At 40.3% G+C, this 17,218-nt stretch overlaps 1 protein-coding gene across 2 annotated transcripts; it reads left to right on the plus strand.

The window, feature by feature from the left end:
- The first annotated feature begins 244 nt into the window (after positions 1 to 244).
- LOC117557984 lies at positions 245 to 14,260 on the plus strand. Of its 2 annotated transcripts, none has more exons than XM_034233936.1 (7): positions 245 to 287; positions 8,977 to 9,059; positions 9,799 to 9,874; positions 11,392 to 11,677; positions 12,481 to 12,629; positions 13,251 to 13,530; positions 14,028 to 14,260. In XM_034233936.1, exons 1-7 carry the CDS (start codon positions 260 to 262, stop codon positions 14,179 to 14,181), a joined length of 1,056 nt encoding a protein of 351 aa, XP_034089827.1. In that variant the 5' UTR covers positions 245 to 259; the 3' UTR covers positions 14,182 to 14,260. The 2 variants fall into 2 exon arrangements, with proteins under 2 accessions (XP_034089827.1, XP_034089828.1); XM_034233937.1 differs by lacking the exon at positions 245 to 287 and adding an exon at positions 4,220 to 4,480.
- Positions 14,261 to 17,218: the final 2,958 nt, after the last annotated feature.

Raw genomic sequence — 17,218 nt, forward strand, 5'->3', positions numbered from 1 at the left:
CTACCACATGTTTTTGAAGAGGATGGAGTAAACGATCGTTTATGGACGATTGTCCACAGCGCGAAGCAGATGGTGACATTGCACTACAAGTCCCATGAGCGGCAGCGTTCTGATGACGCACCCGAGATGCGCCAGTGCGTCCCTCAGTCACAAGCGACGGGATGCAGCCGGTGCTCCCATAGTACACAAACTTTCGCCGTGAGCTTCTGTGGATGTAACGCGGGCGATATATTAAATCATGTCCTTTTTTGGCCACAGAATGTCCAGGAAATTCATGACAGTTGTAGGTGAGGAGTTTCAAGGATATGTTGTGTTTTATTTCCATGCCAATGAAGACCAGGCGGCCCAGCCGGGGAGCCGGGTGCGGGCTAGCTGGCTAGCTGGCTAAGAAGCAGCGGACCAGGCAGAGGCTATTCAACCCGGGACAGCAAGGCTGGACTGTCCGGGAAGTCCCCAGGAGATGCTTGGTGGAGGCAGGGGAATCCAACAGTGTCTCAGAGGTTGAAGAACTGGACAGAAAATCCACGGAGGCGATGACCGTAGGTGGCTAGCTACAGCGTAGCAGGTATGGAGACTTCAGCCACAGGTTAAAAAAAAAAAGGGCTAAACGAGACAAAGTGTTAAAACACAGTTTTAAGAGAGTACAGAAAAGAGAATACAACTAAATTAAGGCTAAAAATAAGTTAAAAACGCAGACGGAGAAGCGGCGAACAGAGCAACGCCAGGCGTCCTCTCCAAACTGGATGTGAAGCTGAGTAAGTAAGATTGGGGTTATTTGCTGTGCCTTGTAGCTTGTATAGTCTTATGGTCATGCTCGTCTCTTGTGTAAACTGTTTGATCATAAAAATACAGTGTTTTTTTGCTAAATTGGAATTTTTAAAAAAAAGTGATAACACGAGATTGCAGACGTTTCTCAACTGGAAGCCATGATAGGTTTCTATGCATAACTCCAATATGAGTGCGCTTCGAACAGTGGAAAAACAGTGGAAAAACCAACTTCACGTTACTCTGTGAGGTGGAGGTGTACGACTCCAGGCTGGATTAGGTCTGAATAGGTTCAAAACGTGTATCAATGACCTTTGATACAGCTGATGCTCTTGTACAGACTTGTGTTGCAATCATAGCTTAAGCTTCACTTGCTAGCTGCAGATGGATGGGAGTTTGAGCTTTGTATACCTGAGGCGCTCCAACACAAAAAGTAATGTCACTTGCCAATCAACATGAATTATAACAGGATAATGTTTTAACCATTCTGCTTTTTTATCGTGCATTTCAACTGTCTCATTGATCAATCAAGCAATCAAGTCAGACCCTAATGGGGACATTCAACACAATCATGTAACAATTCATTAAGATCATTCAGTTTCACTGAGTCATGTCAGTAATCAGTGTGGACAATCAACAACTTTTTTTTAATGCTTTTATAATTTTATTGTATGTGTGTCTAATATTTATCTTGCCAAATATTAAGAACAATAAAGGGTTGATGTTTTCCACTCTACTTTTTAATGTGTATGTCTAATTTATTCAACATGTGGCATTGTGTGGAAAATAAATCAAGGGACATTATAATCATCATGTCATTACATTAAGGTCAATCATTTCCAATTATTTATGGAAATCATTATCAGTGAACTTTGAATAACATTTGACTAAATTAGTCAAAAGCGTCAGTTCCAAAATCTGGAGGGTGTGGCTCAGTGCATTGGTCTTTGGATCAGGTTCAAACCCCACTGCAGTCAGCATGTCGTTGTGTCCCTTGGAAAGACGCTTCATCCCAAATTGCTCCTGTGGGGACTGCCCACAGTACTGAATGTATGTAAGTCGCTTTGGATAAAAGTGTCTAACAAGTGACATGTAATGTAATCATTGGATAATGTCCACTTAAAATAAACTGTGTGCCCTGAAACACATATTTCTCCATGAATGCATACCAAAGCCAAGCAGAATCCTTCAAGTTGCAAAATGCCTCTTCAATGCTGTTTCAACTGTTTCATTTAGAAAATGTGGTATGCATATGAGGGACCAAGTCAGTTAGTTGGCATAGACCTCATGTTAAATCAAGCCAATACATTAAGGTCAATACGTTTTCATATAATTATATTCATCCATGCCGATCAATGTGCATAAGTCCATCACATTTTGATTGCTTCTCTGGTTGTTTTTAGGTTTTTCTTTGTTTTCAGCAGCAATATTATGTTCCTGAGAATACATAATAGTACACACATCATCTAATCAAACCCGGAAGTTGTAACTTAAATGATCCACTTGGCTGTGTGTGGCATCTTTGTTTATCTGACCAGGAAGTACAACCAATGTTATCTGGGAATTTACAGTAAACTGCGAGCTCACAATAAAAACAAGAGACATTATATGAGTCTGTTTAAGCAATGTCTGGATTGAACTTGTGCACGGCTCTCTTGCTGTTGCTGATACTAGACTCTTCCTGCAGATGTTTCCCTGTCACCTGTCTGTTTAAGGCCAGCAGGTGGAGCTGTTTCACACAACCTCCTCTTTTTTTAAAGTGTACAGCACCATCTTCATCTTCAAAAAAAGATCGCTAGAGATTGTTTTTAGTGAGGCATGCAAAGAAGTGTAGGCTTATTGAGAAAGGGGATTATTCAGGTCTATAAACAGGTGATTTTATTCATGCTAACCTTTTGTATTCTGACACAATACTGCCAGGGCAGGGAGAAAAATAAGTTGGACAAAAGTGTACACAAAGCATACAAAATGATTCGTACTTAGCTGCCATTTCTCTCTGAATTTTGGGCAGAAAATTGTATTCAAGCATCAGGTTAATCACTTCAGGATTTAGCTCTATAGTCGACTTATTACACTTTCTCAATTAGCTGCCATATTATATTATGTATGTTGATTATTACTCGGATGGACATCCCGGGGCAAAGCATAATCCATGGAGGGGATCTTGGGCGGACGGCCCGGGGGCAAGGCAGAGTTTGAGAAGGGGGTCTCGGGCGAACGGCCCGGGGGCAAGAAAGAGTTCAAGGAGGGGGTCTCGGGCGGACGGCCCGGGGGCAAGTCAGATTCCTTGGAGGGGGTCTCGGGCGGACGGCCCGGGGGCAAGGCAGAGTTCGAGGAGGGGGTCTCGGGCGGACGGCCCGGGGGCAAGGCAGAGTTCGAGGAGTCAGGGGGTCGGGCTCGAGGGCGAGGGCCACGGCACTCAGGGGGCAGGGCTTAAGGGCGAAGACCGCACAGCTCCGGAGGACGGACAGGACCCGGTGTCGGCCGGACAGGCCCCGGAGCCGGTGGGACAGGCGTAGACGGGTTCCTGGACATGACCTGGGCTGGTGTCAATGGGACCCCGGATGGAGCAAGGGCTGGTGTAGATTGGACCACCAACGCAACAGAGCAAGGAGTAGGAAGGGCCCCTGGTGGAAGAGGACAAGGAGTTGGCAGGACCCCCTGCAAGACAGGTGACGGCGGGGCCCCCAAAGGCACAGGACATAGGGTTGGCAGGACCCCCTGCAGAAGAGTAGTCGGCGGGACCTCCAACGGCACAGGACATAGGGTTGGCAGGACCCCCGGAAAAAGAGTAGTCGGCGGGACTCCCAACGGGACAGGACATGGAGTTGGCAGGACCCCCAGCGGAACCTTCAACGGCACTTGAGTAGGGACTTGAGTAGGGACTAGAGAAGGGACTTGAGTAGGGATTGGAGAGGGGACTTGAGATGGAACTCGAGAGAGAACTCGAGAGGTGACTTGAGAGGTGACTCGAAAGGAGACTTGAGAGGGAACTCGAGAGGTGACCTGAGAGGGGACTCGAGAACATACAGCAGAGAACTGACCCCTTGGTAAATAAGGTAATTGTTTGAAAAATAAAATGCATGTTTGTAGATTACAGATTGTTCATGGAGGCTAGAAACATTATTGTTGAAAAGCTCTATCAGACAACAATTGACCAATCAAAACTTGTGTGTGTTGTGGATTTTTTCACGACATAGTGTCAATAAAATATCCAGTGCTGTTGAATGGGATGCTATTCATGTATAAATTAGTGACTGATTGCAAAACACTTTACCCAATGAACTCAAAATGAGGTGATATGTCGATGTTCTGTTCACAACTTGTGTTGGCTGCCCTCAAGCGGCCAACGTTTTTTTTCATGTTCATTGATTACATTTCTTTTTTCCATCCACCAAATATTTATTTATTTCAAATGTCTCATTCACAGAAAATGTGGCCTTGCGTGAAAAAGCAAGCCAGTCAGGGTGTAATCCAGACTATTATGGAGACGCAAACAAAGCAATTGATGGAAGCCTGAATCTCACTATCTTGCTGGTTCATGCACCGCTACTGGTTGGCAGACCAACCCCTGGTGGAGAGTGGACCTGCTGGAGTCCTACATCGTCACCTCCATCATCATCACCAACAGAGCAGACTGCTGTGCAGAAAGGCTCAACGGGGCAGAGGTTCACATCGGCAACTCTTTAAAAGACAATGGCGCGGCAAACCCAGTGTGAGTGGCTGCAATGATTTCTTGATTACAAGGTTAACCCCAGGAAATAATTTAGCAGCATCCAGATCGTGAGAAATTCGCTGTCGAAAAGAATGTCTTCAGAAAGTGTTAGAATAATGTATGACTGTTGTTAGAAAAATATCACTCGACACCAGGTTGAGAATCGATGATCAGGTAACTAATTTATTCTTGCAAGAAGGAGCAGAGATAAATCACATTCAAAGGATATGGGTTAACTCACACACATGGGGTATGTTGCTCAAAGGAACAGCAAAAAACACCAGGCTTATATCGTCCAAAACACAGAAGATAACAACAAAGTCGTAAATCGAGGTGGCGCTAATATCAGCCGCGGGTGTCGGAAAGTCGGGTCATCTGCGATGGGTCATCTGCGATGGGTCATCTGTGACGTCTTCTGGAAAGAGTCACGTACTTCCTTCACGCTTCATAGAAATGAGATATTTAGGAGACAGCAAGTCTGTCTTCTCATAAATATCAACAACCTGAAATGCCCTGCCTCCTCCGATCACAAGAAGAGGCAGCTGCAAGGTCATACACAGTTCAGAGCCACACATGATATCAAGGCAAGGCAAGGCAAGTTTATTTATATAGCACTTTTCAACACAAGGCAATTCAAAGTGCATTACAAAAAATGAAAGACATTAAGAAAATGGCATTTAAAATCAGTCATTAAAAAGAAAAGCTAATAAAATAAACATTAAAAGAAAAAATACATGGATAAAAGTAAGTTACAGTGCAGTCTAAGATATGAATAGTTCAATTAAACATTAAAAGAAAAAGTACATGGATAAAAGTTACAGTGCAGTCTAAGATATAAATAGTTCAATTAAAACCAGCGACAAAAAGAAAAGTCTTCAGCCTGGATTTAAAAGTAGTCAGAGTTGCAGCGGACCTGCAGGTTTCTGGGAGTTTGTTCCAGATATCTGGAGCATAATAACTGAACGCTGCTTCTTCATGTTTAGTTCTGACTCTGGGGACAGAAAGCTGACCAGTCCCTGAAGACCTGAGAGATCTGGATGGTTCATAATTTAGCAGGAGGTCAGAAATGTATTTTGGGCCTAAACCATTCAGTGCTTTATAAACCAGCAGCAGTATTTTTGAAATATATTCTTTGACACACAGGAAGCCAGTGTAAAGACTTCAGAACAGGAGTGATGTGATCCACTTTCTTAGTGTTAGTGAGAACTCGAGCAGCGGCGTTCTGAATCAGCTGCAGCTTCATAATAGATTTTTTAGTGAGACCTGTGAAGATACCATTGCAGTAGTCGAGTCTACTGAAGATAAAAGCATGGACAAGTTTTTCCAAATCCTGCTGTGACATTAGTCTTTTAATCCTAGATATATTCTTTAGGTGATAGTAGGCTGATTTAGTAACTGTTTTAATGTGACTGTTGAAACTCAGGTCAGAGTCCATGACTACACCTAGATTTCTGGCTTTATCTGTTGTTTTGAACATTGCAGACTGAAGCTCAGCGCTAACTTTTATACGTTCTGACTTGGCTCCAAAAACCTTTACCTCTGTTTTATCTTTGTTTAATTGGAGAAAGTTCTGACACATCCAGTCATTGATTTGTTCAATGCACTTACTCAGTGTTTGAATTGGAGCATAGTCTCCTGGTGAAATTGTTACGTACATTTGTGTGTCATCTGCATAGCTATGGTAACTTATTATGTTGTTTTTCATTATCTGAGCCAGTGGTAGCATGTAGATGTTAAAGAGAAGAGGCCCCAAGATGGAGCCTTGAGGTACCCCACATGTCATATTTGTCAACTCAGATGTGTATGTACCTATATAAACAAAGTTGTTTCTGTCCTTTAAGTAGGATTCAAACCAATTCAGAACTGTTTCCGAAAGTCCCACCAAGTTTTCCAGTCGGTCTAGTAATATGCTGTGGTCAACAGTGTCAAACGCAGCACTGAGATCTAATAATACTAACACTGACGTTCTGCCACTGGCTGTGTTTAAGTGGATGTCATTAAATGCCTTTACAAGAGCAGTCTCAGTGCTGTGGTTTGGACGAAAGCCTGACTGGAACACATGGAAACAGTTATTTAAATGCTAGAACTTACTCAACTGTTGAAAAACTACTTTTTCGATGATTTTACCTGGAAATGGGAGGTTTGATATGGGCCTGTAAATGTTCATTACTGAAGCATCTAGATTATTATTTTTTAAGAGCAGTTTAATGACTGTAATTTTCAGGGCCTGTGGAAAAATACCTGAGTGAAGAGATTTGTTTACTATATGAAGTAGATTTGAGGCCATGCAAGGCAAAACATCTTTAAAAAATCCTGTTGGAATAATATCAAGGCAGCAGGAGGAGGATTTCAGAAGTTGTAAAATGTCCTCTAGGTTTTTATCATTAATCTGATGGAATTGTGTCATGGTGTTTGAATTGATGTTAAGTGGACACAGAGACAACACATTTGCTGTTCCTGATGCAGAGGCACTGACTGCTTGTCTGATTTTCTGAATTTTGTCAGTGAAAAAGGAGGCAAAATCATTGCACGCCCTGGTGGATAGAAATTCAGAGGCTACTGACACTGGGGGGTTAGTTAGTCTGTTGACGGTAGCAAACAGTGCATTAAAACAACCGAAAGAGTGGAGAAAACAGTATTTCTCCAACATATCCCTCCTGTTTATACTACGGAATAACACAATAACTTGGAAAAATACAAATGATTATAAAAGATACAAAATTCATATACAAAAGTACCCAAACGGCTGAGGTAGGTAGATCGTATAGGCACATGTTTTAATGTAATCCGAATGGATGCCATGGCCTAATTCTTTCTCTGTACATCGTCAGTTTCTATCACTCAGACCCGTTACTGTTTCCCTGCTAACGTCCACTCTTTCAATTCTACTGGGTTCTGTTCCGTATTCCAAATACAGCTGTCAAATCCTGAATTACTTTATTTACAAAGTGTGTGCCATTATCACTATAGATCTTTTCCGGAATTCCAAAACGTGGGATTATGTGATTTGTCAATGCTTTAGCCACTGTCAATGCGTCCGGATTCCTAGTTGGAAAAACTTCAATCCATTTTGAGTACATGCCAATGATTGTTAGACAATATTTAATTCCCTCATATTTATTTAGTTTAATAAAGTCCATGCAAATGTGCTGAAACGGATACTGGCTCCGGTATTTTACCTCTCTTTGGTTTGAACTGTCCCTGAGGGTTATACTGTGCACACACAGAACATGCTAAACCATTTTTTGTTAGAGTTTGTAAAGCCATAGGCTGTGAATATCTTCTGTATTACTTCCAAATTTGCCTTCTGTACTTTCCCACAACCCCTCTTTATTCTGTGTACACAACTTCTTCTTCCAGTATATATTTTATTTGTCAGGTGCATTCGCTTGCATGTCTTTTAGGATGTCATGATCAATGTGTTCCATATTTTCAGAAATATATTGGTCATTGTCCTGTCACTGTCTTTGCGCTGCTTTCTTAGCCTCTTCATCTGCCTTTCGGTTCCCTGTGGAAATTGGGTCCGTCCCTGTAGTGTGTGCTGCACACTTACAGACCGCCACTCTCTTAGGGAGTTGTACTGCATCCAAAAGTGATAGGATCAACTCTTTATATGTAATAGGTTTGTTTGTGGATGTTACCATCCCCCTATTTTTCCATTGTTGTGCAAACACATGTATACATGAATAAGCAACCCAGTCTCATGGCATTTCGTGTTCACCAACACGATTTTAATCTATTGATTTGTGTTCACCAACACGATTTTCCCCTTTTTTTCGTGTTGCACAGCACGATTTTAAAAGCAATGTATTTCTAATGGTAATGACGCTCATGGAAGCACGGCATTCGTTTGTGTCGGCTGCCCTTAAAGGCAATGTGAGCGTCCATTCTCATTGGATAACGGAGAATTGTACACCCGGAAGTAAGTATTCCCCTTACTGTCGATTGATTTTACAGTGATATCTGCACTACTCATCGACTAAAAAACACCAGATTATCCTTGTTAATTACACAACATTGATTGGTTTAAATTGTGCGCAATGCTTTTGTATTTTTTCCCTTCGATTAACGAAGGGCAAATAAATTACATTAGAAAATAGAGTTTTATTGACTTCACCATTGGAACCCTTTTTACAGTGTAGCCAGTTTGGCCTAGCCCTATTGTTTGAAGCAGAATTGTATTTACTGTATGTTTCTAAATGGCAGTCTATATATTTTTATCGACAATAACGAAGCTAGCACCAGATGAAATAAACATTTTCCAACATCAGTAGAAGAAGTTGCTGATCCCGGATCTTATTATCACGGTCTGCTTCTCGCCATACGTGCTGCACCTCAGTACTTTTCCACTGACCCCGCCTCCACCTCACCCGACTGGACAGCCACACCCACACCGTCAGCTCACCTGGGCTCCTTGCTGCTTTTCATCTCCAATCAGCTAGTATATAAGCCTCTCCTGCACACTCACTCATTGCCAGATTATTCTTTGAACTCAGGCAAGACTCTTCTGATTTCCGGGAAACCTGCCAGCCTTCTATCACTCACCTTGAGATCATCTTCCATCCCACAACTATACAGTGTGAGTACATATATACAAACTTCAACAAACTTGCTAACGCATGGTTTGACAAAATGCATTTTCCTTTGTTTTCACCACAACTAAAGTGAACGAGTGCAGTTGCCATATTTGTGTGTGTGTGTGTGTGTGGTCACTGAGGGCCCTCACATGCTCAAGGGCCCCTGAGCACGTGCCCAGTGTGCCCTGTGGTTAATCCGGCCTTGGCTGTAACATAAATATAGTGAAGTCAAAAGTACAACATTTCCCTTTGAGTTGTAGTGGAGTAGAAAAATAGTGGCACTAAAATACTTTAGTAAAGTTCAAGAACCTTCAATTTGTAATTAAGTACTGTACTTGAGTAAATCTACTAGTTATTTTCCACCCCTGAAGTTTTTATATTTTACAGACGGGTTACGAAAAATCATGTATTCTCAGAGAAGGAATATCAAAGTCAAGGATTTAACCGAGATCTTCCCCATTGCTAATTATTTAAAATAATATAATTTGTTCTTCTTCGTGAAAGGTCTTCATCATAAAGTATACATTCAAATTGCAGCTTTAATTTTATTAACAGTTGTATTAAATACGTTCAACTTTGACTTTGACTTCCCATTGGTCAAAGACATAAGGGGCGGGCTCATGGTCTTAATGTTGAAATTCAATGCACTTAGATCAGATTTTCATTTCTTAAATGATGCCTTTCAGAAATAACAAAGAAACATGTTTTATGTTAAATATGTTCTTTTAATGACTATCCTAGGTCTCATCCAGAATGATAAAACTCAGTGTTTTCCTTCTCATGCTCCTCTTGGAGACGTGCTCTGCCTCCACTTATCGTGAGTATGAATCGTTTGTATATGACGTATTCACTATAAAACATAACAGGGGAGTGAATGTAAGGCTGTCCGTGTCTTGTTTTTGGATGTTTGTGTTCATTTTCCACATTTTTGTTTTGAAATGTTTTCCTCCTTGTGTCTTGTCTGATCCTACTCCCTGTGTTTGATTTCCTGTCGTTAGTTTCCCTCCTGTGTCTGATCGTGCCTTCATTGTGTTCACCTGCCAGCTGTGTCTTGTCCTGTGATTACCCTTCTGTGTATTTAGTCTTGTCTTCCCCTGTGCTCCATGTCCGTTCGTCGTCATTTCATGTCCCTGTCGTCACCTGCTTGTCCGTGTCTCCTGCCTGTTTCCGTCTAAGTTTGTTCCTGTCTGTCGTGCTCCCCGGTTTTGTTTCCCCGGTTCGTGCCTTCGGTTTTTTATAATAAAGCTCGCTTTTTGTTACCTAAACTTTTTAGTCCTTTTTTAAACTGCACTTGGGTCCCATTTTCCAAACACCCTGACAGTCCGTTAGCAAGAAAAGCAGGTTTATACAAAGTAAGTTTAATTGTCTAGATCAGAGGTTCCCAACCTTTTTTGTCTCGTTTACCTCTTGAGCTCGTCTCCATTCTATAAGAGCCCCCTCACTCATCTGTGATGATGCGCCGACATTTTTTCTTGTTAAACCCTTTTCTAGTTGTATTTAACCAAACTGCTCCTTAGTTGATGAGTCACCCTTAATACAAATGCATTTAATCTTGACCTTTACCCTTATTCTAGCAGTTTCAACATATTTTGTTAAGACTAGAGCTTTTAAAGAGACACTCGACCTTGCTTGTCTTTCTTAAACTTTGATCGTTCTGGGGGAAGGACACCAAGCTTAATTAAATTGATTTAAAATGGTTTATTGTGTCCCCGTACCCCTGGTTGGGAACCACTGGTCTACTTTATAGCTTTATCTCCAAAATCCTTTGGATTGTGGATTGTAGTTTTTCAGCAGTTATGTAATGTACAAAATATTGTAATCTCACTGCTCACATTAGATACTGTATGTTTTGCTGCTCCAATAACTAGTTATTGTTATTGTGGTAATACTGTTTAAATGTAACTGTGAACACATCGCCATGTAAGAAATCCCAGCAAAGCGGCACAAACAAACACAGAAAACACATTCAATCTCCAATTCATCAGCACGTGTTCAGCGTTTGGAAATAAAACACTGCATAGACATAAAAACACTGATAAACATCTTTATCAAGTTGGCAACACGTGCATGCTGAGGCAACATGCTGCAAATTCAGAAAGCGTAACCCAGCTCACAATGGAATAGTTTTTAATGATCACCGTTCTAATATCAAGTCATCATTTACTTTGTGAGAAACGTGCAGCATTTCTCTGTTTGTAATTTGTGTTTTTTGTGTTTTCTTTAGTTGTTGTGCGTTGAATATTCAGGACCAGTTATCTGTTGGAACACTAATGTAGCTTAAACCATTTTCCAATGTGTGTATTATAATTATATATTCAACTGTCTCTTTACTAGAAAACGTGGCGTTGCGTGGGAAAGCGACCCAGTCAGACCGTTTTAACCACGCGTTTGGATCTGCCATCAGCGCTCTTGATGGAAACCGTAACAATCACTTCCTTTCTGGATCGTGCAGCCACACTGATAAAGAAAGCAACCCCTGGTGGAGAGTGGACCTGCTGGAGCCCTACGTCGTCACCTCCGTCATCATCTCCAACAGAAGAGACTGCTGTTCAGAAAAGCTTGTGGGGGCACAGATCCACATCGGCAACTCTTTAGACAACAATGGTACATCAAACCCAGTGTAAGACATTTCCTGCACACATTTTATTCATTTGTTTTGTGTAACTGTCTGAGCATTTTGTTTATTTTCTCCTCTCCCCTGTTAATTGCTCACCACCAGTAGACAGAGGTGTATTAAGATGCTTTACTTGAGTACAAGTACAGATACCCATAGTTTCAAAATATTTAATTACGAGGGAAAGTCCTGCATTCAAAAGGTTTCTTAATTAAAAGTATTAGTAGCAACATTTACTTAATGATTAAATGTACATATGTGACATTTCTAGATATATTCATGCATTTTACAAGTTTAATGTTATTTATATACTTTGACTGTTTTGTGACTTACAGAGTTAGTCCCCTAGTTTAATTGTTAGAGATACATTTAGTTAAAAGTAGCTAAAGCTGTTTAATGAATGTACTGGAATAAAATGACATTATTTCCGTATTGAAATGTAGAGGAGTAGGAGGAGAAAGTAGAATTAAATGGAAATACTCAAGTTAAGTAAAAGCACCTCTGAATTGTAAATGTACTACCCACCTCTGCCAGTAGATTCTCATAGAAACTGTTCCTAAATGTTTCAACCATGTCATTTTACTTATTTGCATTGCTTATCAAAAATATAGGCAATGCTGAAGTGCGTTAAACTTGCATCGTCTTTAATATCTCGCAGTGGGTGCCCCCTGATTGCAAAAAGGAGTCAGATTGTATAGAAGTCTATGATGAAATTACCAGTTACCTTTTATCTAACTGTTGAAGCCTTGGGGGTATAACATGTCATTCAAGTTCTTCTTTCTTTCTCACTTGTGTTCTCTTTCTTTTAGGGTTGGTACAATTTCTACAATCGAGGCATTGTACACTCTGACTTTCACTGATCGTGTGGAGGGACGCTATGTGACTGTGCATATACCGGGTGATGAAAAGGTCGTTGCCCTCTGTGAGGTGGAAGTCTACGGGTACCATGCCCCAACTGGTGAGGGTTTGGGATCTTACATAAATAATGTGTGATTTCCATCTAAACAAGGAACTGTCATATCAGCCAAGTGGCTGAAAAGTTAACTCAATGCAGAAGTGCCTTAAACCTGCATTCTTTCTAAAAGTCTGATTGTGTAGAAGTCTATGAACATTTGTCCTGCAACTCACTTGATGTATTACCGCTGGAAAGAGTGTAACTATTAGTTTATGATCTCAATTGTTTGTTTCAAGTCCTCTTCAATCCAGCATGATGGGAACAAGAGAAAGGATGTAACAGCCTCTCATGGCACTTATGATTACTAAAACAGGTCTTATTTTATTTAAAGTTTAATTTGCCAAAACTGAATGACACATTTAGTTAAACTTAGTGCAGTTGTAGTTATATATAACTTTAACTATAGACTCAATATATTATAGACTATAATATTACTTTAATTCCTCTTTTCCAATAACAAATAACTTTATGGTAGTTATCCCTTTTATGTCCTTCATCCTGACGGCAAATTAAATCAAATCTTTTGAGAGTCATGGTGAAACAGAATAATAAAAAACAATCTACATCAGGAGTCATACATGTTATTGATTTAACCTAAATCTTTGTTTTGTTTTTTTGTTGCAGAAGAGAACCTGGCCGTTCAAGGAAAAGCTGCACAGTCATCAGTGCATGGGAATGCCAATGCATATAAGGCCATTGATGGGAATCGGGCCTCCAACTGGGGTCAGAATTCCTGCAGTCACACAGCCAATGATTTGAACCCCTGGTGGAGGCTGACTCTGCCCAAAACACACAAAGTGTTTTCTGTTAAGATAACCAACCGAGATGCATACCACCAACGACTCGATGGAGCCGAGATCCGCATTGGAAATTCTCTTGTAAACAATGGTGCTGAAAATCCCAGGTAACGTAGAGCCTGTCCTATTACAATACTAACATTAAAAAGTCACTAAATTGGTATTTTGTTGGAACACGTTTGAGGATCAATTCAGTTTTTCTCTCTCAAGTTTATCTGGTGCTACATTTTGGATTACAAAATCCTTACATTGCCAAGAAATAGGATTGAAGCGGAATACCCTTCATTTATGAATGATTCCTTCAATGTGTTCTGATCTGATCACAGAAATGGACAAATACCAAGGTCGCCAAATGAAAGGCCTGATCGAGGGTCGTCAATTGTGATTCTGTGACATGATTTGAAAACATTTATTTAAACATTACTGAATTGTAATTATTGTTCATTATCAAGCCCTAATTAAAATATCTGCAACCAACATTCTAACCAAGTAAAGCGTAGAAACCTAATCACGCTTTGAGTTTATGTTGAACTTAAAATGAAAAGCCTATTACTTCAGTAAACCCTTCCTGAGGTTAATGTAGTGATTTCTGCTTCTTCTACAGGTTTGCTGTAATCACCAGCATCCCGGCAGGTGAAACTGTTGAGTTCCATGATGACAACGGGATGGACGGCCGCTATGTTTACATAGGTGTCCCCGGAAGAAGGGAGTACCTGACCCTCTGTGAGGTGGAGGTGTTTGGCTCTGCACTGGATTAGCATTCAATGTAATGGATTTGCAAACATGCTGTAATGTGTACACAAAGCATCCAAAATAAAATGTGCATCTTAAATATCATTGTTTGCATGACGTCAAGATTTACTGGTGGAGATTGCAACAAAAGTCTGCCTTGACTTTTGATTTTACACAGGACTTGTACACCTTTTGGGAATGTAAGACCAGTGAAAGCAATGATTCAGAAGGCAAGTTTTTTAATTTTTTAAAATGCAGACAAAATAGACAAATATTATAAAAGACATCTGAAAGCTTTCTTACCCAAAGTTAGATCAGAAGATCAATCCCCATCGTGTCTGTAAGAGGGGTATCTTGATCAGTTGTCTGTCAGCTAGCAGTCAGCTGGCTATCCCATAGCTGGGAGAGGGATACCTAAGTGAGGGCATTAGTAAATCTCGGGAAGAAAGCAATAAAACCTATTTCATTAAATATTGAATGGTCATTAATGTGCCACGAAGAAGGAACCTAAGACTGCTACCATTTACATGAAATCTACTGCTATAAAAAGGTTGAGGTGACTTTTACAAAACCTACTAACTGATAGCTTTTGATCACTAACCGTTACAGCAACCCAAATACACAGCTTTAATAACAAGACTTCCTTTGGCAAAAAAAATACAATAAGAAAGAAAAGGAACCTTGTTAAGGCCATACAGTTGTATTTTACAAAGTTTCGGTATTTACAAAAAAGTCCTGACAGGGCACAGTTAGAGGCAGTCTACTTGTTTTGCCATAAAAAACACAACTCTTTCTGTCATTTTATAACTGGATGAGGAATGAAAGCTTGCCTGCTGAAAGCTAAATGATATGCAGTAAAGATTGTATTTAAAAGCTTCCAAACATGGGAACATCATTTTCCAAAGACTCTTTAAACACTGCTGGCCTCTTATGAAACATTTCAACAACTTTTTAATAAAAATACTTGCACACAAATACATTATAAAAATAGCGTACTACAGAAGAATCTTTCCCCAGATCAACACTGTGCAGAACAATAGAAGAAGTCAGATTGTGTCAAGATGCAAAGGGTATTTCTTCACAGTATGTGGACATCAATGATTGGGCCTGCCAGACAAAATGTACTAAAGTCAAAGAAAATAAATTCCTAACATTAAGAAATAATACTGATGTATGAACAGCATGTCTTTGAAAACACTGTTTCCGAAAGTAAAGATTCTATATGACAGATCCAAGGGAACAATAAAATGCTAGGAAACCATCCTTCCACAATAATTAACCTTGCCGTCGGTTTCAGTCGGTACAGTCCACACTAATTTTAAAGCATGTGACTTCAAATGTCCACTGAAGCTTCTGCTACGCCGATGAGATGATTAAATGATAGAAAATAAAATAATTCACCTCAGTGCTCCACATAGATCTCATGTGACCTTCATGCGTTGTTTTTCACTGTTTAAACTTCCACTGGTGCTCTTTGAATTGCTTCACCATCTCTTCTGCAATGGTTTCATGTTTTTTTTTCAAAATGGAGAATTTGCGCCACCTTCTGCTTAACTCGATGTTTTTGCACAACAATGGAAAATAGGGGGATGGTAACATCCACAAACAAACCTATTACACATAAAGAGTTGATCCTATCACTTTTGGATGCAGTACAACTCCCTAAGAGAGTGGCGGTCTGTAAGGGTGCAGCACACACTACAGGGATGGACCCAATTTCCACAGGGAACCGAAAGGCAGATGAAGAGGCTAAGAAAGCAGCGCAAAGACAGTGACAGGACAATGACCAATATATTTCTGAAAATATGGAACACATTGATCATGACATCCTAAAAGACATGCAAGCGAATGCACCTGACAAAGAAAATATATACTGGAAGAAGAAGTTGTGTACACAGAATAAAGAGGGGTTGTGGGAAAGTACAGAAGGCACATTTGGAAGTAATACAGAAGCTATTCACAGCCTATGGCTTTACAAACTCTAAAGAAAAATGGTTTAGCATGTTCTGTGTGTGCACAGTATAACCCTCAGGGACAGTTCAAACCAAAGAGAGGTAAAATACCGGAGCCAGTATCCGTTTCAGCACATTTGCATGGACTTTATTGAACTAATTAAATATGAGGGAATTAAATATTGTCTAACAATCATTGGCATGTACTCAAAATGGATTGAAGTTTTTCCAACTAGGAATCCGGACTTATTGACAGTGGCTAAAGCATTGACAAATCACATAATCCCACGTTTTGGAATTCCGGAAAAGATCTATAGTGATAATGGCACACACTTTGTAAATAAAGTAATTCAGGATTTGATAGCTGTATTTGGAATACAATTAAAACGACATTGTTCTTATCATCCACAATCAGCAGGGTTGATAGAAAGAAATAATGGTACAGTAAAAGCTAAACTGAAGAAGATGATGGCCGAGACAGGGAAAACATGGATGAGATGCTTAGCACCAGTGATGCTAAGCATGCACATTCTACCTAGTGCTAGAGGGCTATCACCTTTTGAAATGTTATATGGAAGACCATATTATCTGCCTGAGTTAAAACAATTTGTAAGAGAGGACGAGAGTATAAGTGAAAACACAGCAGAATATATGACAAACATTTTGAGAAGAAAAGAGATCACAAATGTTATTGTCCCCTCTGCACAGGAAGTACCTGACACTACACAGACAGTGAAACCAGGAGAGTGGGTGTTCACCAGAGCGATAAAGAGGAAACTCGCCTCTACTGTGGTGAAGTCTGGCTACAAAGGGAGGTGATTCCAATAAGGGCACTTGTCTCAAACCAGTGAATAAACCAACAGAACCCAGTAGAATTGAACGAGTGGACGTTAGCAGGGAAACAGTAACGGGTCTGAGTGATAGAAACTGACGATGTACAGATAAATAATTAGGCCATGGCATCCATTCGGATTACATTAAAACATGTGCCTATACAATCTACCTACCTCAGCCGTTTGGGTACTTTTGTATATTAATTTTTTATCTTTTATAATCATTTGTATTTTTCCAAGTTCTATGTTATTCCGTATTATAAACAGGAGGGATATGT

The sequence above is a fragment of the Gymnodraco acuticeps genome, unplaced genomic scaffold (genome assembly GCF_902827175.1).
Source record: "Gymnodraco acuticeps unplaced genomic scaffold, fGymAcu1.1, whole genome shotgun sequence".
Taxonomy (NCBI): domain Eukaryota; kingdom Metazoa; phylum Chordata; class Actinopteri; order Perciformes; family Bathydraconidae; genus Gymnodraco; species Gymnodraco acuticeps.